Below are 23,687 nucleotides of genomic sequence, written 5' to 3'. Positions count from 1 at the left end.
TTTTGATGCATCTCAGAAGAGCCAATTTTAATTTCTAGCTACTGAATAGTGGCTACTGTTAAAAAAAAAAAAAAAGTCACTCATCACACTTATGACCTGTAAACTTTTCCCCTAACAAAATGTTATGAATTTCCGATACTGTCTTAGTTTTAATTGCATCCATAACAAATTATATTAGTGTTTTAAATAGAATCTAAATTCGTTTTAACAGTTCTGCAGATCAGAAATCTGGTATGGGTCTCGCTGGATGAAATAAGAATGCAGCCTGCCAACACTTTCTGGAGGCTCTAAGGGAGAGTGTTTCTTTAACTCTTTCAAATTGTTGGCAGAATTCAGTTCCTTGTGGTTATAAGATGGAGGTCCCTCTTCTCTTACTGGCTCTAACCATGCCCGGCTTCTGGAGGTAATGTATCCTTTGGCTCATGGCACACTTCTTCCATATTTAAAGTCAGAGCCAGTTCTCATGTCACAGCTCTCTCTGCCCCTTCTTTAGTCAAGATCTCTTGAAATGCAGCTAGGACGTTTTTCTGGTCTTAAGGATTTAAGTGATTAGATTGGGCCCACCTAGCTAATCCAGGATGATCTGGCCATCTCAAGGGCTATAACCTTAATCATATCTGCAGAGTCCCTTTTACCAGTAAGACAACATATTCACAGGTTCTGGGAGATTAGGGCATGGACATCTTTTTGGAGGAAAGGCTCATTATCCTGCCTACCACAGATAGCACCTCCGATAGCCCCACCCCATCTGCCATGCAGCCAGTTACAAAGGCAGAGTTGATGGAGTTTTGTAACTTCTCTAGTGTGGTTTCCACTCCTGCTGCTAAATCATGTTACAGACCAGGATTTCTAGTGTAGGGTGTTAGAGTGATTTAACATTTTATAATCTCTTCCTGTCTAATCTATGTTATGTATTTTTTGCCAGATTAACTTTCCTAAAACATGGCTCTGATGTCTTGGGTTCCTCCCTCCTCCATGATTCCTTCAGTGGTTTAACTAGGGAACAATTTTTTCAATTTTTTAGCCTGAGGTTATTGACCTCCCTCAGACTGGCACCCAGCCTGACTTGTGTGGGTTTCTTGGGTGTACCCTGAGCCAGCTCCCCCACTGTAGTGCTCCTGTTTGGGCAGTCCCCCTGCTCCACTCCCACTGTGCACGCCATTCCCCTGGGCCGGTCCTTCCTGATGCTGTTTATACCCTTGCTCTTCAGAAGCCCTCCGGTCTGAACTGTATTAGTTTTATCCTTTAGTTGTTAATAGGTTCTATTTCCCTAACAGAACTGTGTGAGGGAAGCAACTAGAAATGAATCCTGGGATCTTGGGCTGGAAGGGAGCTAAGGTTTGATCTCTTCTATAACATGGCTGCTGTTCTGCATATTGTATTTAGTCCCTCACATCTATTTCTGGGTTGGAATGTAAAGCGGATGCGAGGCGGTGTCCTCAGTTTTAACAGGGAAGGGAGGGACTCTGGTGGAAGCCTGGGTGTCAGAGGAGGGACACCGACCAGTCTCCTTCCTGTCACCCTCTGGTTCCTCAGTGCCTGCCCTGGGCTCCTTACCTTCCTCTCTGGGGCCAGCCAGGTCACAATCCAGTCTTCACAGGGCAAGACATTTTAGGTATTGTCAAGATTTGTGTTCCTCTCTGCCAGGCTAAACAATCCTGATTCATAGGAGAGGTTGACAGAATATGTGCCCAGATGTAGTTGTCAGCATGGTGAAAACGGTACTTTGATGGGCTTCATGGTCAGCTGAGCATTGTCCTTAACACCTGAGGTAACCTCAGGATCAAGAGGTTGTTTTGCCAAGGTCTCATGAGTAGAATGACAGAGAATTCTGATGTTATGCTCTTGCAGCAGCGTGTGTGCCTCTGGCTGTGCATAGAGTTCTGCAGCTATTCTCCTTTGGCTCTCCCCGAGTTACTTCAAGGGTAGGATGACTTTGAAGGGGTTACATGTGCTCTGTGTGCGTGTGTGTGTCCGCGTGTGTGTATACTATTGTATATACTACCACTGGATCTGCAGTCAGTCTTTTCTATAAAAAGACCTTTCCTGACCCACCCAGGACTATCCCTGCCTGGCAGTCCCTGCATCCCATTACCCAGCTCTTACATGGAACAGGGCTTGGCATATAGTAGGTACCTACAGATGTGGTGGGGATCTAAGTTAGGGGCAGGGCCCACGTGTACTCAGAGCAGCCTTTGTATGACATTAATCCAGCAAATGCTTGCATTCCTGGTTTTGCTGCTCGCATTTGCTCTTTGGAAAAACCAGCCTGGGAGAGCTCTGTTCTTGCCCTTTTGGCTAGTGATAACGGAATATGTTGTCTGCATGGATGCTGGGTGGGAGGGTCCAGAGATGTTGGAGGCCCTGTCCCTGCCCAGGGCACTTCTTCAGTGACTGATGCTAACCCAGCTGGTTAGACTTGTTCTCCCCATACTGTCCACAGTTGGCACCCAGCGGAGGAACCACAGCTTGTCCACTCACCTCCTTTTTCCTCAGTGTCTTCTGCTCTTGTTCCTTGATTCTTCTCCCCCTGCCCCCCGCCCACAAGAGGCAAGATACTAATCTTCAGTAATCAAATCAGGCTGTGCTTTTCCAGCCAAACTCATGATGGTTCTGTACTCCTCAATGACTAGGTATAAACATTCCAAAGGAGGAGCTCTCCAGTGAGATGCCAGCCGGCAACTTTTTTTTTTTTTTTTAAAAGATTTATTTATTCACGAGAGACAGAGAGAGTCAGAGACCCAGGCAGAGGGAGAAGCAGGTTCCGTGCAGGAGCCCGACGTGGGACTCGAACCCTGGGTCCCCAGGATCATGCCCTGGCCTGAAGGCAGCACTAAACCGCTGAGCCACCTGGGTTGCCCCAGCCAGCAACTTTTAATCTATCACCACTGAGTTTGGGCTTTCCCTACTATACCTGATGCCTGACTTCCCTTTTGTGGGACTTGAACACTTGACTCTGAGATCGAGACCTGAGCTGAGATTGAGAGTAGGATGCTTAAAAGACTGAGCCGCCCTGGTGCCCCTATGTCCCCATTTCTTCTGCTGTTGCCCCCGACCCGGCCATTGGGAATGTTAGCTGGCTGTTCCTTTCAGCATCTTATGATCCTGGTCCATTCCTTCTAACACTGGCCACTCCATGGTGTGGCCTTTCACAGGGTCTTGCCAGACCAGCTGGAGGAAGACCTCTTTAGGTCTTTTAATGAGAGGACCCCAACTCTGTGGCCTGCCTCCATTTCCTCAGTTCCTTTGGAAGTAATCCTGTTATAGAGCTACTCTATTTTCTCACCATCAGAAAAATTGCTCCCTAATGGGCAATGGGGGAGACCCCATTCAGATTGTAAGTGACTTAATGACTGCTATAGGCATTATAATAGGATTTCTAGCTCACGGGTAGGAGAAAACCACTGTGGGTTTTGTTGTTGTTTTTGTTTTACCCTAACACTCCCACATGTCAAATTTATTTCCAAAGTTCTTTAAAACTGTGGTGTTCTTACAGTAAATAGAGTTGCATAATAGCCTTTCTTTCTCCCCTGTTTTCTTCCTGCAGGCTCAAAGATTTGGAAAGAGATAGCCTTACAGAAAAGGTAATCTCCACCTCAAGTTTTATTACCGAATGTTACTATTTGACAGATGCTTTGTGGCTTATAAAAGGTTTAAGTGGAGTCAGCTTTTTTCCATAGGTTTTTTTTTTTTAAGACTTTATTTTTTTTTTTAAGATTCTTATTTATTTATTCATGTGAGACACACACACACACACAGAGGCAGAGGGAGAAGCAGGCTCCATGCAGGAAGCCCGATGTGGGACTTGATCCCGGGACTCCAGGGTCATGCCCTGGGCAGAAGGCAGGTGCTAAACCGCTGAGCCACCCAACGATCCCTTTAAGACTTTATTTTATCTTAGAGAGGGTGCATGTGTCAGAGTCGCAGGGGAGGGGGTGCAGAAGAAAATAATCTTCAAGCAGATTCCTTCCTTGGTGTAGAGCCCGACATGGGGCTTAATTGCATGACCCATGAGATCATGACCTGAGCTGAAACCAAGAGTTGGAAGCTCAACTGACTAGCCACCCAGGTGCCCTGGCTTTTTTTCATAGTTTTGAGGATAACCTAGATATTATTCTTAATGTTCGGTGTTAATATGCTGCTTATTTCTTGGTAACTCCTTGATATACTCCCAATCTAAGTTCCACACTATCAGTCCTGAATTGTAACTTGTCCTGGTCACACTTCTCAAAAGCACAATTTTTTTTCTAATACACCGTTATGTGTTTCTATCCCACCTCTAATCCTTGTATTTTTCATCACTGGAGATGGTGTGATGTGATCTTAAGGAAACATCACAAACATGTTTTGTGAATATTTAGTTTTTCAGGCTGAGTCAGCATTGCCTACTATTCAGCCAGTATTCTGTGACCAGGCAGCTTAATTATCTGTGTATTATTAGTCTTTTAGTGCCTTGGGACTTTGGGGACCCTCTAAACCTATTATATCCATCCCTTAGGAATGTGTGAAGGAGAAACTGAATCTCTTGCATGAATTTCTGCAAACAGAAATAAAGAATCAGTTATGTGACTTGGAAACCAAATTACATAAAGAAGAATTATCAGAGGTAAGTCAGTTCTCAGCATCCTGGCATCTAGAAAACGTCTCCTCCCATGTAACTCTTGGGTGACCAGGGAGGCAGAATAATCCCCGGCTCTCCTTGTTCCCCAATAGTTATAAAGGAAATGCGTGTTTCCTTATTCTCTTATTGCCACTTGTTTACATTCACTGCTACTTAAATTATCCTTTCCTGCTATAGGAGGGCTACCTGGCTAAAGTCAAATCCCTTTTAAATAAAGATTTATCCTTGGAGAATGGAGCTCATGCTTTCAGTCGGGAAATGAATGGATGTCTAGAAAACGGGAGCCAGACAAGTGGTGAGGACCGCAGAGTGAGAATGGCAGAGGAAAACAAATCCCCTAAACCCGTTTCCAAACTTTGCACGCCCAGAAGAAGCAAGTCTGATGGAGAGACAAAGTGTAAGACCACTTGACTCATTTATTAATCTTGCGGAGACTAGACGTCCCCTTACGTGGTACCATACTTGGAGCCATAGGTCCCCCGAGGCAGAACCTCCTGGTTTGTTCCTTGTGTATATTTCCTGACCAGTGTAGATGTATAGACTTCTTCAGATTCGTTCTTTGACTAAGTATAGAGCATTAGATCCCAAAACATAATTTAAATTGATGATATATAAGGTAACAGGTATTAATACTATTTCTAGGTTATATGCCTACTTGAGCTAAATGTGTAGACTCTTGTAGTCAAAGTAATTCTTGGGGAACTTTGAAAAACCCTTAAGAGCGTGGGACTTGAGGGCAAGTCAGGTTCTTGGCCACTTTATCTTTTGACAATACAAGAGCAGGTTGTTTCCTTCTCTGATTCAGGGTTTGGCCCCTCAAATAAGAGCTCCAATAGCATGGCTCAGCAAACTGGCAGGTGCTAATTGCTACCTTTATCACTACTGTTGTTGGGTAGAACAAGAGGAGGGTACTTCATCTTCAGAACCTGATTCTCTGCACTAGCTTGGTAATGCTAAAGAATTGCACTTTGTGAACTTTTTTATTCATAGTGGCTTTTTTTCCCCCCCTCTAAACAGCTGAAGCTTCTTCATCTAGCCCCAGGATTACAAGGCAAACTACCAGGCAGACCACCATCCTATCTCATTTCGCAAGGGGGTCAGTATATAATGAATTGACAGCCATCTTTTCTCGGGGCAAACTGTTTTTGGTAAACAGGAATGGAATTAATAGGGTATAATTTAGCAATTCTGACTTCCACATTGCATAGGTTTTCATTTTTTTTTTTTTTTAAGATTTTATTTATTTATTCATGAGAGACAGAGAAAAAGGCAGAGACACAGGCAGAGGGAGAGGCAGGCTCCATGCAGGGAACCTGACATGGGACTTGATCCCGGGTCTCTAGGATCACACCCTGGGCTGAAGGCAGCGCTAAACCGCTGAGCCACCCAAGCTGCCGTAGGTTTTCATCCTGTGGTTTTCTTCATTAAACACTCATGAAGAGCATTTTTCAACACATATTCTTACTCTTCTGGGAATGTTCAAACATATACTGAACTAGCGATGATAGTAAAATGAACCTCATCCCCACACAAGTACTTGTCACCGAGTTTCAATAGTTATCAGCTAGCCATCTTTTCATCTATACCCCCATACCCCCATAAACTCTTTCCAACTGGATTACTTTGAAGCCTTTCCCAGACATGTCATTTCAGTATATTTCTAGATGATAAAATCTGTGGTGGTGGTGGTGGCTTTTTTGTTGTTGTTGTTGTGGTTTGTTTTGTTTTGTTTTTTTGTTTTTTGTTTTTTGTTTTTTTTGCAATTTTGGCAAAATATGAATAAAATTTATCAGTCTCTTTAAAAAAACATAACTCTAATATTTTGGTACTTTATAAAGCATAATAATTCCTTACTATGAAATCTATAGCCAGGGTCTGTGTTCCCTCATATTTTGGCAGATTGTGTTTACTTGATTTGTTTTCACCCTTTCAAATTATAGATTCCTTTCCTCTTGCCATTTATTTGAAGAAATTAGTTCAGTTCTCCAATAGTTTTTCTAGGTCTAGCTGACTGCACCCTTGTGGTGGTTAATGTCTTCCTTGTCTTATGTTTCTTATAAACTGGTAGTTAGGTCTAGAAGCTTGCTGAGATTCCAGCTTTATTTTATGAAATTCTTTTTCATAGATGGTGCCATGTTTTTCCATCAGAGGCATATGATATCTCTTCTGTGATGCCAGCAGCTGTTGATTACCATCTAGGTCCATAATTTCTTAGGTTTGCAAAATGGTGATATTTTAACCTGTCACTCAAACATTAAGCTTGAAGCCTCATTCAGTATCCTGGCAGTGAAGGCATTTCCTTGGAAGGAAGAAGGCATCCATGACCCAAATCTGTCCTAAACAGGCTGCCTTTGGTAGGGAGGAATACAAGTCCTCTCGTGCCTGTTGGAGGTCTAGCGTCTGGCTGAGCTAACGGTTGGCTTTCCTGTTTCTGATAGCCCTGCCAAACGGAAGCCTGAGGAAGAGCCTGACAAAGTGAAATCAGAGGACTCTCTTGAAGAAGAAAATGACCAGGTAAGGCTGGCCTTTTTTTTTTTTTTTTTTATTTAAGATTTTATTTAGTCATGAGAGAGACAGAGAGGCAGAGACACAGGCAGAGGGAGAAGCAGGCTCCATGCAGGGAGCCCGACGTGGGACTCGATCCCGCGTCTCCAGGATCACATCCTGGGCTGAAGGCGGTGCTAAACTGCTGAACCACCAGGGCTGCCCAAGGCTGGCCTTTTTAAGTCCTTCACTCTGCTGCCTTCTGGTATGTTTGCTGATAGTCCCAACTTTCCAATTGGCCTATCTATAAATGGACTTGAAGTGACCTAAGGAGGTGTTAGGACCTGTCCCTAGACCCAGGCAGTATGAAGTATATCACTGTTAGGCCTGAGGGCTCCACAGGCCCCTGCTACTCACAAGGCAGCTCCATAACTTCAGAGTGTTACCTTCTCTCTCTACCTTCCTACGTCTCTAGCTGACAAGATTGGCAATCAAATGTGACATGTTTAAAGCATTTGCTTCTGTTATCCTAAGCTCCTCTTCCACATTTAACTCGTCTAACAGCAGAGCATTAGGCAGTTGCTATATGTAGTATAATATGCTGCTTAGATCTCTTAGGTTAGAAAAATCAGTGGCTTACTGAGGGTCTTTAATACAGAAAATGTTAATCTCTGGTACTTTCCCTTGTGACTTGAGGGCTAAGCCTAGATAATTCCAGATGGTTACACATTAATCCCACAGCAGAATCAAATGAAAATTAGCTATGTAGGTAAGTTGAGGGGAAGTCTCTAGGTTTATGTGTAGGTAAATACCTTAATGCTACTGACAGAGCAAACTACAGATATTCCTCTTTATGACTGGGTTTCTCAACCATGTGGTTATTGCCTTTTGGGGCCAGATAATCCTTTGCTTGGGGGGGAGGTGTATCCCTATGTAGAACATACTGACCTCTACGTACTAGATGCCAGTTGTAATCCCTCTCCCCTCTCACTTGTGACCACCAAAATCATCATCAGATACTGCCAGATTGGGGTGAGGGGTAAAATTGCTCTGGGTAAGAAGCACTGGATTGAGGGCGCAATCAGGTGTCACTGGGCTACCCTAATTGTTGAGGTAGGCTTGCCATCCTGTTGTAAGGCACTGATTCTATTTTTAGAAACTTGATGTTACTCTTTATAACCTTTATTCAGATATTTGTAGTTTAGTTGGGTTACCTACTCGCAAATGGGAAAACGGAGGCACAGAGGGAACCACTTGTTCAGATCAGTGGCCAAGTCTCTTGTCTCCTAAGAAAAAGTATTATAGGCAGAAGCAGCTCTTGTGACATCAATAGCTCTTGCCCACATGCACCTGTTTTATGGGTGGTTTCTTGCACCCTAACCTTTTGGAAGGCTTACATAGCCTTTTTACCTGACTCCTCAAACATACCATTTCACTGGCAGTGTGTACAAGGCCTGGGGGCTTTGTGGATGAAGACTTGTAAAAACACTGTCTGTTCTAATATGCTAGAGTAAGACTTAGTGTACCAAACCAATGGTATCAGATGGTATTGGTCACATAAGTCACCATTCAGAAATAATCTTTCTTTAGTCCGTTTAAAGCTTTGGAAAGGGGCACCTGGGTGGCTGAGTGGTTGAGCATCTGCCTTTGGCTCAGGTCCTGATCCTGGGGTCCTAGGATCAAGTCCCACATCAGACTCCCCAGAGAAGCCTGCTTCTCCCTCTGCCTGTGTCTCTGCCTCTCTCTCTCTGTCTCATAGGAAAATAAATAAATAAAATCTTAAAAAAAAAAATCTTTGAAAATTTACTGTTTTAAAAACGGGTATTCTATGCATTTAGTAAAATTTCTTAGTACAAAAGAATGTTTATTTATTTTTTTTTTAAAGATTTATTTTTATTTATTTATGATAGTCATAGAGAGAGAGGCAGAGATGCAGGCAGAGGGAGAAGCAGGCTCCATGCCGGGAGCCCGACGCGGGACTCTATCCTGGGACTCCAGGATCGTGCCCTGGGCCAAAGGCAGGCGCGAAACCGCTGAGCCATCAGGGATCCCCCAAAAGAATGTTTAGTGCATAGCTCTCCCTTCTCCCTGAACTTCCAAAGAGGAGAAAAGATTTATCAGTGTTTTCTATATTGTTTGAGAGAGAATATATTAGTATACTAGTTAGTATAAAGCTATATTAGGGGGCAGCCCTGGTGGCTCAGTGGTTTAGCGCCACCTTCAGCCCAGGGTGTGATCCTGGAGACCCGGGATTGAGTCCCACGTCCGGCTCCCTGCATGGAGCCTGCTTCTCCCTCTGCCTGTGTCTCTGCCTTTCTCTCTCTGTGTCTCTCATGAATAAATAAAATCTTTAAAAAAAACTATATTAGGGTTCCCTAAAGAAACAACCAATAAACTATAAGATTAATTTTAAGTAATTGGCTCATGCATTTAAGGCTGGCAAGTGTAAAACATGCAGGACCGCCTAACAGGCTGAAGACTCAGGGAAGAGCTGATATAGCTCAGGTCTGAAGGCAGAATTTTCGGTATATACATAGACAGATTTTTTTCATGTGTTTCAAATAATAGAATACAGGTTCACAGAATAGGTTCTGTGTGGCTTACCCAACTTTCTCCAATGGTTAACCTCTCCTATAACTAATACAGTAGCAAAACCAGGAACTGCCATTGGTACAATCTAGACTTTACTGGTTTTCACATATTTGGATTATTGTAACCTCCACCTCAAACAAGGTACAGATCTATTTCATCATCCAAATATTTTTATCCCTTTTTAACATACCTAGATATCCTGGAGATGGCAAATAGTGTGAATTTAGAGAAATGGTACACTAGAGTACTCATCTGAAAGGAGCTGATGTCCAGTTGAGGTTGTTACTCTTCCTTGCTAATGTGAATCTCAAATTACTTTTTTTTTTTTTTTTCTTCCTAATGCTAAAGAATTGCTGATGGAAGGTGAAGGATCTTTGGATTCTTCTACATAGCCTCACTAGACAAGTTCTGGCACACAGATGTGTACGGGGCCAACTTCTGGGCCTCCCCTTTATTTTGAGGGAGATGGGACATCACTACCAAACTGGTGGCTTCCCAGATCTTTTCCCCCAAAGCCAGACCCTCTGCCATGTTCAACTGTACCAAATGTAGTGAATACTTTCTCATTCATGCTTTTCATTTTGATCTTCTTTGATTCTTGTCTTCCCTTCTCTCCACACAGGAGGAAAAGAGACGGAGAGTTACATCCAGAGAACAGTAAGAATAATTAATATATCTTTTCTGTACAATATGCAATCTTCATTACTGGAATGACTTTTCTGAAGAGTTTTAAAAAGCTTTATTGTGAGTTGCCATGGTGATCATAGATGGCTTAAGAATGCTGAATTTGAGGTCAGACTACTAACCTTCAATTGATGTAGAATTCTTAAAGAATGAATTGAGGGCAACTGGCAGTTGTCAGAACCAGATTTAAAGGTCCTATTATTATTATTATTATTAATTTTTTAAAGATTTATTTATTTATTTATTTATGATAGAGAGAGAGAGGGAGAGAGAGGCAGAGACACAGGCAGAGGGAGAAGCAGGCTCCATGCAGAGAGCCTGATGTGGGACTCGATCCCGGGAATCCAGGATCGCGCCCCGGGCCAAAGGCAGGCGCTAAACTGCTGAGCCACCCAGGGATCCCCATTTAAAGGTCCTATTAAATATTAAAGTAGTATGTGCCTTTCAAGGCTTCTGAGATGAAGATTGCTTTCTTGGGTAGGAAGAGAAGGACCTTATGAAAAGCGGTTGCAGGGGAGGAGTTTGGGAGAGTCACCCTTGGGCTGTGTGCTACTTTGCTTGACAGAGGTGCCAGAGCACTCCCTGCAGAAGAACCGGAGAGAGTCCAACCTGGAACACACATGGACGAAGAGGAAGAAAGAGAGGAAAAAGTAAAGCCTGATCACATCCAAGTTTGTCAACTGTGCTTTTTATTTTTTAAAAGATTTTATTTATTCATTCACGAGAGACACAGAGGCAGAGACACAGGCAGAGGGAGAAGCAGGCTCCATTCAGGGAGCCCGACTCGGGACTTGATCCCGGGTTTCCAGGGTCACATCCTGAGCTGAAGGTGGCGCTAAACCACTGAGCCACCCGGGGCTGCCCTCAACTGTGCCTTTTAATCTTTGAGTCCCCATTTGGTTTTAGGAAGAGAAGGGGGTGGTCACGGGAGTGGGGAGTGTGTAGGAACAAAATGACTTTCTCTTATCAAAATGGACTTGATTTTAGCCAAAATGCTTTTCAAACTTTCTTTGTTGTTCTCTACCTGGACGAGGGTGGGGGGGTGGTTATGCAGCTATAGCGATAAGCACACCATCATTAGGCTTAGGCGTCTGCTGGACTTTGTGTTCTTCCATCAGTCACAGAACTTGGGTCCATGTCCTTGCCCATCTGCCTCCTTCCCTCACCAAGTCTTTGGAAATCTAATTTTCCATGTGGTGCTAAAATTCTATAGCAACAACATAGCAGATATAAAGTCTCGTTCTTTTTTTCTTTAAGGATTTTACTTTAGAGACCATGGCGGAGGGGCGGGGGGCAGGGGGCGGGGGCAGAGAAAATCTTTCAAGCCAACTCTGTGCTGAGTGTGGAGCCTGACCTGGGGCTTGATCTCACAACCGGAGATCATGACCTGAGCCAAAACTGAGATGGATGCTCAACTGACTGAGCCACTCAGGTACCCCTTTAAGTTGCATTCTTAACTAAGATCAGACCAGATCCCCTTAGGTCTTCCCCAGACCTCCAGTTTCTTCGTAAAATCAGAGTTTAAAGTTCTGTGAAATATGGATGTGCCGCTTGACACCACCCCCAGGGAAGGGATCAGAGAGAGAATAGGGGTTTGATACCTGAAGCCTTACCATTAGACAGTACTGCCCTGTATGACAAAGGGCTAACCTTTGGCGGGCAATATCAGGTCCTGTTTTGTGTCCTGTTAAGACATTGATTAGCAGTTTCCTACAAACTTGAATGGAGGGTTAGTGCAGTTATTGGGACTAGGGAAGTAGCTAAGACATATGATGATTTTTTTTTTTAAAGATTTTATTTATTCATTAGAGACAGAGAGAGAGGCAGAGACACAGGCAGAGGGAGAAGCAGGCTCCATGCAGGGAGCCCGATGTGGGACTCGATCCCGGATCCTGGGACTCCAGGATCATCGGCCAAAGGCAGGCGCTAAACAGCTGAGCCACTCGGGTGTCCCAATATATGATAATTTTTGAACCATTTGGTCCTTAAAGCTAGCCTTCAATTGGTCACCTTTCCTACGCTGATACTAGTTAATATTAGACAGCAATTATAGTTAGAACACTTCAAGCTCATTTGAGAACAGGCAGTTCTAGTGGACTTGAAGACCAAAGGAGCTTTGGGCTAGATTGAAATTCCTTGTCTGTGGTCAGACTCCCAGTATCTCTTCTAGTAGAATGATCTGTGATGTTTCTTCTCTTGTCCCACAAGGGTTGGTGATGTTATCTGGGTGGCTCAGTCAATTAAGTGTCTGACTCTTGGTTTCAGGTCATGATCTCAGGGTCCTGGGATAGAGCCCCTGTGTTGAGCTCCGCACTCGGCATAGAGTCTGCTGGAGCTTATCTCCCTCTCCTTCTGTTCTCCCTTGTTTTCCTTCACATGCTCTTTCTCCCTCTCTCTCTAAAATAAATTTTAAAAAAAATCAGGGCTAAATGAAGGAAAATTAACTAGCTTTTCTTTCCCCCTCCCCACTTAGGAAGAAAAGAGGCTCAGGAGTCAAACCAAAGAACCGTAAGTATCGTTAACATGCCTTTGTAATTCCTACTGTGAAACTTAATTGCTAAAACAAGTGTTCTGGTAAAAAAAAAAAAAAAATAGTGGATTTGACAGGGCAGTAGGTGTGTAAGTTATACGTGTATGGGAGGTCAGACCACCACAGTGAAAGCTGAGCTCAGTTGATCTCGGCTGATCTTGATCCCAGGCCCTTCCTCAGTGGTGTTCATACAGCGAGCAGTTTGTCAGGTGGCGTTAAAGGGCATTGAATGAGCAGCTACATTCCTCACTCATAGCTGTGAAGACACGGTATAACAAACTGCCACTAAAGCTCAGTGGCTTAAGACAGCATTTATTTAGCTTACAAGTCTACATCTTGGTGACTGTCAGCTGATCTTGGCCAGGCTTTGTGGGGGTGATGAAGCCTGCCTGGGTGTGCTTTTGTGGCAGTGGCAAAGCGTGAGGGCAGAGGTGAAAAGTACTCCAAGCTTCTGTTGACATCCAGTTGGCTAAAGTTAATGTGGAGACTAGGTCTCTGTCTTGGGTGGGCCGAACACCGAAATGGACTGGCAGGGCCGTGAAGGGGAGATACTATGTGAGGTTGGCTTTCCATGGCTGTTGATGCAGATTGCACATCAGACCAGCTTTTGTGAACCTCTGCAGGGTCCACCTCAGGGCCAGACATTTGCCTTCTTCCACTGCGATCAGAATTCCCATCAGGTTACAAGACATCAGTGGAGTGTGTGTGGTGAGGAGTTACTGGTTTTTGTTTTGTTTTAAGCTACTGGTGTGTCAGCAACATTTACATGAAATGTTGATGGCATCTCTGAACATCCTAGGTTCTGAAGTAATAAATGCCCTTCAGGTTTCCTGCAGGGAAGATTTACCCTTCAGCTGGGAAAGGCGATCCATGTTCTAAGTCCTGGGAGGAGACTATGTATAGTCCTCCCTGGGGCTGCTTGCGATGGCGTCAGGCTCCCCGAGCTGATCAGGGTGTGTGCATTTTGTCTTGTGCGACAGAACGCCTAAACCGAAGTCTAAGGAGGAGCCAGACAGAGAAGGAAGAACTGGACTGCAGGGTGAAATGGATGGAGATGAGAAGGTAAAGACTGAATTTTGGTTTCTTAAATTTCACTTTGCTTCTGTTCCCACTTGGTTGGAACGCATGGTGTGGGGCAGGGCTCTGGGTTCAATCCTGTCCTGCCTATCCATGGGGCGACTCTAAGAAAGTTATGTGATCCCCCTCAGAGTTGGTGGCTGTCTCTGCATGTCTGTGAACGTTCAGTTGTGTATTTATCCATCCCAGTGGGTAAGGGCCTGTGTGTGTGCCTTGATAAAGGTATGTGTGCATCCAGCTTCTCCATCTCCTCCGTGAGAAGGCTTGACCTGTGTCCCCTCAGCCACATCAGGCACACCTGTACTACTTTACTGGCCGCCTAAGTACTGAGTCTATGTCTCCCCATCCTCATTTCAGCTAAGTGATCACATTCAAACTCTAAGACCTTATACATGGAGTAGGGCTGGGCTTTCATAAAAATACAGGGTGGCAAGGTCACCTGCAGGGCAGCCCTGCCACCTGAACTTCAGGGGAGGGGGATTCATGCACAGGGGCTACAGCACAGGAATCTCCAGCTCTTTAAGGGGTATAGTCCCTGTCTAAGAGAAGCTGAATTGGGATAATCCCAGGATTATCTCTCTGGAGTTTTTTGTCTGTTGAGATCTAGACAGTGGAGATCGTGGTCACAGACTTGCTAGGTCATGAACTTCCTTACTTCGGACCTGGTTGGCAGTCAACATCCATTCTTGTTCTGTGGCATTTGACCCATTTAGTGTTGCCTCTAAGCTTGCTCTGCCATCTTGTCTCACCTTTTCTGTCCAGATACTGGTTATCTTACTGTCAGTGCTTGGCTGGAATCCCTTTCTAGGCCCTCTAAAGAGATCTTAGTGGTGGTGTCAGACCACCCTTCTCTGCAGACAGAAATGGCAGGAGCTCATGCCTCATGATAGAAAGGAATGGAAGGATCACACATTTGACCTTCCCTAATATTGTTAGCTTCTCTATTTTAATAACTCCACTAATAGACTTGTTACTCTATGAAAATGAGCTCAATAAATTAGAATGTAAGCTCAGAAGATGCTGGATTATCTGTATATAACAAGGAGTTAGTGATGGTGTTGGGAATTCTTTTATTTCTTAATTTTCCATGCTAGGGATCCCTGGGTGGCTCAGTGGTTGAGCCCCTGCCTTTGGCCCAAGGCGTGATCCTGGAGTCCCAGATCGAGTCCTGCATTGGGCTTCCAGCATGGAGCCTGCTTCTCCCTCCTCCTGTGTCTCTGCCTCTCTCTCTCTATATATGTCTATCATGAATGAATAAATAAATAAATCTTTAAAAAGAAAAAAAAATTCCATGCTAGATGGCTAAGGTGTGTGTGTGTGTGTGTGTGTGTGTGTGTGTGTGTGTGTTTTCCTGCTGTCCAATGCCAGTATGACCTCTTCATTTCTGACCAGATTGACAGGTGGAATGACAGGCATTTTGGCGAACGTAAGCTAAATGACTGTAATACTCCCTTTTACAATGAGCTTTCCTGGGGCTGGGTTGGCAAATGATGGCCCAAATTTGGCCCTCTGCTCATTTTTATAAATAAAATTCCGTTGGAACACTGCCGTGCTTTTTCACTTATGTATTGTCTCTGGTTGCTTTTATGCTATAATGACGGGGTTGGTACTTGCACCGTAGCATGGGGCTTACAAAATCTGAAAATGTTTGTTTTTGGCTCTTTACAGAAACCATTTGCCAACTCCTAGTCAATTCTGTTTTGTAGGGGGTAGGGAATGGAGTTAAAAACTGGAAGTCTCGGGCAGCCTGGGTGGTGCAGCGGTTTGGCACCGCCTTTAGCCTGGGGCGTGATCCTGGAGACCTGGGATCGAGTCCCACGTGGGGCTCCCTATGTGGAGCCTGCTTCTGTCTCTGCCTTTCTCTCTCTGTGTCTCTCATGAATAAATAAATAAAATCTTAAAAAAAAAAAACAAAAAAAATAAAAAATAAAAAACTAGAAGTCTCGTCTCTACCCTGTAGACCCGCCCAGATTTTCCTGTCTTGTTCTCCTCCAATTCCACAGTGCTGCAATCATTAACAGATACTTGCAGTTTGGTCTTGTTCTTTTCTCAGAAACTAATTCTCCCCCCCCCCCCCCCCCGCCCTCCTCCTCTGCTTTACCCTCTTAGGACGAAAAGAGACCCAGAAGTCAACCCAAAGATCTGTAAGTGGTTGAAATGCTTGTGCCTCTGTGCTGTCCTTTGAGTAATTTTCGTTATTGTTCTAGAGATCTGTGATGATGTAGAGATTTACTGGGAGATGCTGCTACTCTTGGAAGATTGGATCTGTTTGGGCAGGGTTGGATAAGAAATTAAACTGGGCCTCATCCTTACCCCTTAGCCTCTGCTACTTGGGTAGCCGTCCCATCCCTGCATAGTCTCGTGTATCTTTTAGCTCCCAGCACTTCTCATTTGGCTCGTATCGGAAGGGTCATGGGGTGCTTCTGCGCAGGGCTGCCTTTTAAGGGTTACCACAACTTATCAATGTTGCTTTTAGAACTGCCATGACAAGGGACTTTATTTATTGTATGGGAAGAATCTGTTGCCCAGGTATATTCTGAATATTTTGCTTTTCAAAAGGGGGCAGTAATTTGTTATTTTTGACGTGAGTTGGCAATATGGTTATTCTGAGCAAATATTTGGCATGTATTGGTTAACTTAACAGAGCTGCCAAGAGGAGACCTGAAGAGAAAGAACCTGAAAGAGTAAAACCACAAGTTTCTGAGGAAAAAGATGAGGATGAAAAGGTAAGCTCTTGTTTTTTAATCCTACTGTTTTCTACATCTCCAAGTGATTTTTTTTTTTGGGGGGGGGGTAACTTTTTATTATGGAAGCATTTTCATGCATACCCCAAAGTAGGCAGAATAAGGTAGCAACCCCTTGGATTTTCATCCACCTATAGCAGCTCTCAGCTCATGGTCCAGAGTTTGGGTCAGTCCCTCCCCATTCTCCCAGCCTCGCTCACCTCTGGATGATGCTGAACAAATCCCAGGTGTATTACTGAAATCCTTATAGAAGAACTACCTGTAAGAGAAAAGGACTCTAAATATCACAAGATCACTGTTAACACAATGCCCAGGTCTAGTCTGTTCAAATTTCCCTGCCTATGAGAAAAATAAAACAGTGGAGACTGAATCAGGATCCAAACGAGGTCTGTACAGTGAATTTGGTTGGTATTTGTCCTGTCTCATCCAGAGTTTTGCTCCCTCCTCTTCCTTGCAGTTCATAGCAGGAACTGGCTTACCTGTAGAATTTCTGGATTTTGGTTTTTTTTGTTGTTTGCACCCCTCTTGTGTTAAATGTCTCTCCAGCCCTATCTCCTATAGACTGATGGTTAGGTCTGGGGGCTTAACCAGAAGCAGGCCCTTTGTTTCCAGTGGACTTCTGAGGTGATGCCAGGTGCTTCCTGTTGTGTCATACCAGAAGGCACAGATATCTATTTATGGTTTTAAGACTGATCACTGGGCCGAAGTGTTGCCGCTTGATACATCCTTTATAAAGTCCCTCTTGGCTTTTCACTTGCTGTTTCTAGCAGTCATTGCCTAAATCTATGTCACTGGGAGTTGCAAAGGGGTGATAGTCCAGTTCTCTCAATCCTTCATTTACCCAAAAGAATTCTAGAAATAAGTTTCCCTTTTCTTTATGGTGGCCTGAGCAGACTAATATAATACCATAGTCTGGGTGGTTTAAACAAGAGATGTGTACTTTTTTATGGTTTTAGAGATCGAAAGTTTAAAATAAAAGTGCCGGCAGGGTTAGTTTGTGATGAGGCCTTTCTTCCCGGTTGCTGACCACAACCTTCTCACCATGTCCTCACAAGCTCTTCTCTGTGAGTGGAGGGAGAGTTGTGAGCCTGATATCTCTCCTTAGAAGGACGCCAGTCCTATTGGACTAGGGCCTACCCTTAGGACTACCCTTACAACCTTGGTCACCTCATTAAAAGCCTCTTCTCCAAATATAGTTACATTCTGGGTTAGGGCTTCAGTGTGAAATTCAGAGGGACTGAATTCATTCCATAGCACCCTTCATCAGCTGTTGACTTGTGAGGTACTGCTTGTGCAAGAAAGCTAAACATTTACTTTTATCTTTTTTAATTTAATTTTTTAAAAAGCTTTTGAGAGAGTGAGTTGCATGCACATGTGGAGGAGGGGGAGGAGCAGAGGCAGAGGGAGAAGCAGGCTCCCCGCTAAGCAGGGAGCCTGATGTAGGCCTCAATCCCAGGAGCCTGGGATCATGACCTGAGCCAAAGGCAGATGCTTAACTGAGCCACCCGGGTGCCCCTAAATATCTTTTTTCAATGCTCTGTTAGGAGTCTTTTAAGGAAGGCTTTTGTTATGAGAATTTTGAATATAAGACTTTATATACTGCAGATGGCTCAGGTCTCACTGGTCCTTTTGACTGCCTTCCTCCTTGCCTCTCTAAGTTTTGTGATAACCATGTATATTAAATTCTGAAGCATTATTCAGATGTAAATCACTTTCGTATCCTCTTTTGTTCTCTGTTTAGGAAGAGAAGAGGCGCAAAACTACATCCAAAGAACCGTAAGAACTTATTTTTGTCTTGGTATAAAGCAGGTCATATTAAAATTCTGGTTCTAGAAAGAAAAGTAAAGGGGTTTTTAGTGAATTACTGGAGCAGCCTTAGCTTAGCTTTGTATCTGATTGGATCTGTGAGCCCAGGACCAAAACCCTCCAATTCTGTGTGAGGCAGGTCCCCTCCATGTGGTAAAGGGACACTGAGGAACCAGCTTGTTCTGGAGGCAGCAGCTGATGCTCATCTGTGTTGGTAGATTAGGTGTAGCTTTGGTAGATTCTTACACATTCTGATTGATTTAAAAACCCAAACAATCTTGTTCTTTATTCTCAGAAATGAGAAAAAAATGGCTCGAACCAAAACAGTAGTGTCCTCCAAGGTAAACCTACAGTGGGAAGTAAAAGCGGGGCTCCAGCGCTGGTGGGGTTGCCTAGAGCTGGTCCTCTGAGTACTGTCTGTGTCCATGCCCCCAGACCCATCCTCTACGGTGTGTGCAGTGTGGACAGTACCTGGATGATGCCGAACTAAAGTATGAACAGCATCCTCCTGACGCAGTAAGTCCCGACTCTACTCGCAGCCCTTTATTCCCTGCCTCTTCCTCTGCCTAACGCTCCAATGTCTCTCAGGTGGATGAGCCACAGTTGTTGACAAATGAGAAACTCTCCATCTTCGATGCTAATGAGTCTGGCTTTGAGAGTTATGAGGCTCTTCCCCAACACAAACTGACCTGCTTCAGGTAATAGATACATTCCTGCTCTTTGTAATAGAGCACTTCCCTGAAGATGCTGAAGTTCTAGTGAAGTTGTTTGTTTTCTTTTTGGTTTTTCCCCTTCCCTCTATCCTAGTGAAGTTCTTCTAGCTCCTAACCTATAGCATTTCTTAAGTTGCTGACCCTTCATAGATAACCACAAAAATGGTAGGGAGTGTAGTATAGCTTTGCTGTGTAGTTTGTTAAAACGATACGTGTTTAATCTTCAGTCTGCATACACCCTGAGGTTTGTTCATTCAAATGAGGGCAAGCCACCTGCCAGGTGCTGATCTAGTTGTTAGGGATAGAGCATTGCAGGTCCCTGCATTCATGCAGGCGGAAACAAAGTTATGCCTGTCAGGTAGTAATAGGTACGACAGATGTGACAAGCGTGGTAGGTGAGCAGAGTGGGGGTGAGAGAAAGAATGTGTTTAGAATGGAGGGCAAGGGACTTGAGCAGAGCCCTTCCTGGCATAGAGAATAAGCCGAGGGGATAGCTGGGGAAGGAGGACTTACCCCCCCCACCACCACCACCCTGGAGTGGGGGAGGGAATAGCAGGTACGAAGGCTCCAAGGTGGACTCCTATTAGCATGAAAGACTCAGTGATGAGGCTGGTGTGGTTGGAGTTGATGGAGCAGGGGGCCAGGGAGGGGGTTAGATCCTGCAGGGCCTTGCAGGCTGTGGTAGTGACCCCTGAGTTTTCTAGTGAAGGTCCTGGCATCTGGACTGTGCCTTTGGCAAGGCTCAAACAAGCCTTTGAGTACACAGAGTCTCCGTGTTCTTCAGCACCCTCCGTTCAGCAACTTCTCACTGGGGCTGCAGTTATTCTGAGGCTTTCTTTGTGGGGAAATAGCTTGACTCCAGGACTAGCCCACCGTTTCTTTTAGGCTTTGGGAGGTGCTTTACCCCTTCCTGTGGAGAATGGTGGGAGTGGAGTGCCTTTGCCATAACTATTGTGGTCCTCAAGTGGGCATCCTTTCCGTAACAGCCTTGCCCTACAGCAGGTTAGAGGTTCTCTTGCCCTCAGACAAGATCCCCAGTCCATTTCTTCTGCAGCACATTTCATGCTTTCTGTGGCTGGTGGTTGGCTGTATCTCCCTCTCTGACATGATCAGGATCCTGATCTGTGTCAGAATGCTGTCCATCTGCCAGTGATCCTCAGGGCGTGGCCCAAACCTCTGCCAGGGAAATATGCTGTATTGACATAGCTGATGTTCATGCCCTCATGCCTCCCTATTGAGTTTCTCAGCAGAGAGGCTTGGGAAAGGACCCAGGAGCCAGGGCTGCTGTAGTCAGGAATGTCAGAGCTTGGGATCTCTTGGCTTCCTCCTTGAGAGGGTCTGCTGTGGACTCCTTCCTGTAGGGTAAGGAGGTGGCACTAAAGACACCCTTTGCAGGGCTAATGTTCTTTCTCACATCAGGCCATTTGAGCCAGACTCCGAGTTATTTAGGGACTCTGCTAACCTCTGGTACTTAGGCTGAAAGTGGCAAATGGAAACAAGTCAAGAGCAGGGTCCATATGAACTAGTGTCCTGTCCCTGCCTGAGGCTTAGAATTTCTCCCTGATACCACCTCTACCAACATGGCCCATAGAGATATAGATACCTTATCAGGCTGGGCACTATAGCCTCCTCTTCTGTATGTCTGCAATATCCTGTTCTCCCTTGATATATGTCCAAGTATCCCAGTGGACTTTAAGTCCAGAGCTATGACCCAAGTCTGTCTGTCATGCCTGGCACGTAGTAGGGAAATTCAACTCAAGGTATTCATGTTTTCATTTTCTTTTCTAAAGATTTTATTTATTCATGAGAGAGATGGGGGTGGGGGCAGAGACACAGGCAGAGGGAGAAGCATCGGGCTCCCTGTATGGAGCCTGCTTCTCCCTCTGCCTGTGTCTCTGCCTCTCTCTATGTGTCTCTCATGAATAAATAAAGTCTTTAAAAAAAGGGAAAAAAAGAAGTTGAGGATTCATGGGGATCCCTGGGTGGCTCAGCAGTTTGGCACCTGCCTTTGGCCTAGGGCAAGATCCTGGAGTCCTGGGATAGAGTCCCGCATTGGGTTCCCTGCGTGGATCCTGTTTCTCCCTCTGCCTGTGTCTCTGCCTCTCTCTCTCTCTCTCTCTCTCTCTCTCTCATGAATAAATAAAGTCTTTTTTTATGAATAAATAAAGTCTTAAAAAAAAAAAAAAAGATTCGGTGTGGCCTACCTGGGCCTCTGAGGGATGGGATGGTACCTCTGGTGCAGAAGGTAGTCTTTGAGGCCGGTGGGAACAGAAAGAACCCTCCCCTCCCCCTGCAGCCTGATTTCATGTTCTTAAGTTTGACATTTGGGTGGTAGGATGGTGGGTACCCTTAAACTCAAGATTTAGCCCTCCCACATGATGCAAAAGCCTGTCCTTCCCATATCTTTGTATTTTTTTCATGCTATTATGTAATACGCTCTATTGAGCTTTTTTTATTGAGGTGAAACTCTGTAATGTTAACTGTGTTTGAAATATCATGAATGGATAAATGCAGAGAAACAGAGTAGGGATTCCCAAGGGCAGGGATAGAACAGGAAGTAGTAGTCCCACATCAGGCTCCCTGCATGGAGCCTGCTTCTCCCTCTGCCTGTGTCTGTCTCTCTCATGAATAAATAAATAAAATCTTGGGCAGCCCCGGTGGTGCAGCCGTTTAGCGCCGCCTGCAGCTCAGGGCGTGATCCTGGAGCCCCGGGGTCGAGTCCCATGTCAGGCTCCCTGCATGGAGCCTGCTTCTCCCTCTGCCTGTGTCTCTGCCTCTCTCACTCTCTCTGTCTCTCGTGAATAAATAAATAAAATCTTTTAAATAAAAATAAAATCTTTTTTTTTTAAAGATTTTATTTTATTTATTATTCATGACACACACACACACACACACACACACACACACACACACACAGAGAGAGAGAGTGAGAGAGGCAGAGACACAGGCAGAGGGAGAAGCAGGCTCCATACAGGGAGCCCAACGTGGGACTCAATCCCGGGTCTCCAGGACCCCAGGCTGACGGCAGACGCTAAACCGCTGAGCCACCCGGGCTGCCCAAATAAATAAAAATTTTTAAAAAGGAAGTAGTATCTGCTTACTGGAGAGGTGGTTTTCTCTGGGGCAATGAAAACGTTCGGGAGCTAGATGGAGGTGATGGTTGGACAGCTCTAAGTGGAATATGTCTGAGAAACCAGTGTTTCTGTTAGCAGTGTGCCGAGGGAAGATGTAGTGAGTTGTTCCCTTATGAGGTTCCGTGTCCTCTTGCTGATAAGACTTGCTGATCTCCTGGTGTCACCCTTGTAGACACCTAGGTCTGCAGACATCCAGGTCCTCTTGATGCATGGGTGGGAGAATCGGGTGGAACTCTTTGGGTGAGGACACTGCTGTTCTGGTGTTCTAGATCAGCATCTGAAAAGGTAAGCGTCTAGGACTTGCACCTGGTCCCATCTCCTTAGGTCTGAACTTAACTCTATATTTCTTCTACTTTCCTTAACTGGCTGGCTGGTAACCAACCACTCTCTATTGCCTGCCTAGTGTGTACTGTAAGCGTGGTCACCTGTGCCCGATCGACACCGGCCTCATTGAGAAGAATGTTGAACTCTTCTTTTCCGGTTATGCAAAACCAATATATGATGATGACCCATCTCTTGAAGGTAAGTAGAACGTTCCAGGTTATGTTTGGGACAGAGATCTTAAAGCTTACCTACAAAGCAGTACCTAGCTGGAACTACTGCCTCTTAAGTTAGGACTTAAGACTGCTGTGGGCAGCTATTTGCATACTTGTTCAGCTGGCTCTGAGGAATGCCCCCTTTGGCTGACAGGAGATGTCATCTAGGGGGCACTCAGTGACATTGGCCCTTCTGGGGTTTGAAATGTGAGACCTAGCTCTTGTTCATTTCTTTTCAGGAAACTTTTTTTCTTACCTTAGGTGGTGTTAATGGCAAAAATCTTGGCCCCATAAATGAATGGTGGATCACTGGCTTTGATGGAGGTGAAAAGGCGCTCATTGGCTTCAGCACTTGTAAGTATGTGGCCAGTTGTGGACTGTAATAGAATCTGAAGGGGGCCTTCATTCCTGTCTTCCATGGAGCTTGGTTGGGCTCTGGTGGGATGCCTCAGGCTCCCATGAACAGATTTGGCTAACTTGTGACTGTGTCAGGAACTATGTCATGTTCCATTAGGATGTCTTTTCTAGAGTTATAACTGGCTTTGGACCTGACTTTCCAATTAGAAGAGCAGGTCCTATTCTTATAGTTCAAACCGAGACTAAATTCCAAAAATAAAAGGTGAGCCAAAATAAGATCACTTGGCCAGTGTCCTATTCTCTAGCCATCCTTTCTTTTTAAGATTTTATTTATGGGGGCCTGGGTAGCTCAGTGGTTGAGCATCTGCCTTTGGCTCAGGTCATGATCCTGGAGTCCTGGGATTGAGTC

General features: G+C 44.8%; 1 protein-coding gene and 1 long non-coding RNA gene across 2 annotated transcripts in view; one reads left to right on the top strand and one right to left on the bottom strand.

Moving 5' to 3' along the window:
• LOC121495776 lies at positions 1-18,123 on the bottom strand. The gene is made up of 3 exons (XR_005989049.1): positions 17,212-18,123; positions 16,933-16,991; positions 1-55 (listed from the first exon to the last, which is right to left on the bottom strand). It is a non-coding gene; the product is annotated as an uncharacterized LOC121495776 (long non-coding RNA).
• Positions 1-23,687, top strand: part of DNMT1 (DNA methyltransferase 1) — a 58,342-nt gene that overhangs the window by 5,019 nt on the left and 29,636 nt on the right. The window contains exons 2-18 of the mRNA XM_041763695.1: positions 3,548-3,584; positions 4,499-4,606; positions 4,799-5,018; positions 5,639-5,717; positions 7,060-7,135; positions 10,320-10,354; positions 10,947-11,031; positions 12,855-12,889; positions 13,892-13,973; positions 16,098-16,132; positions 16,633-16,714; positions 18,474-18,508; positions 18,834-18,879; positions 18,974-19,054; positions 19,127-19,236; positions 22,789-22,907; positions 23,183-23,275. Of these exons, the coding sequence (XP_041619629.1) occupies positions 3,548-3,584; positions 4,499-4,606; positions 4,799-5,018; positions 5,639-5,717; positions 7,060-7,135; positions 10,320-10,354; positions 10,947-11,031; positions 12,855-12,889; positions 13,892-13,973; positions 16,098-16,132; positions 16,633-16,714; positions 18,474-18,508; positions 18,834-18,879; positions 18,974-19,054; positions 19,127-19,236; positions 22,789-22,907; positions 23,183-23,275 (1,358 nt within the window). The remainder of the gene's footprint in view (positions 1-3,547; positions 3,585-4,498; positions 4,607-4,798; positions 5,019-5,638; positions 5,718-7,059; positions 7,136-10,319; positions 10,355-10,946; positions 11,032-12,854; positions 12,890-13,891; positions 13,974-16,097; positions 16,133-16,632; positions 16,715-18,473; positions 18,509-18,833; positions 18,880-18,973; positions 19,055-19,126; positions 19,237-22,788; positions 22,908-23,182; positions 23,276-23,687) is intronic.

Source organism: Vulpes lagopus, chromosome 7, assembly GCF_018345385.1.
Source record: "Vulpes lagopus strain Blue_001 chromosome 7, ASM1834538v1, whole genome shotgun sequence".
NCBI classification, from domain to species: domain Eukaryota; kingdom Metazoa; phylum Chordata; class Mammalia; order Carnivora; family Canidae; genus Vulpes; species Vulpes lagopus.
The sequence above is the reverse complement of the archived record's forward strand: the minus strand, read 5'-3'. Positions and strand labels throughout refer to the sequence as shown.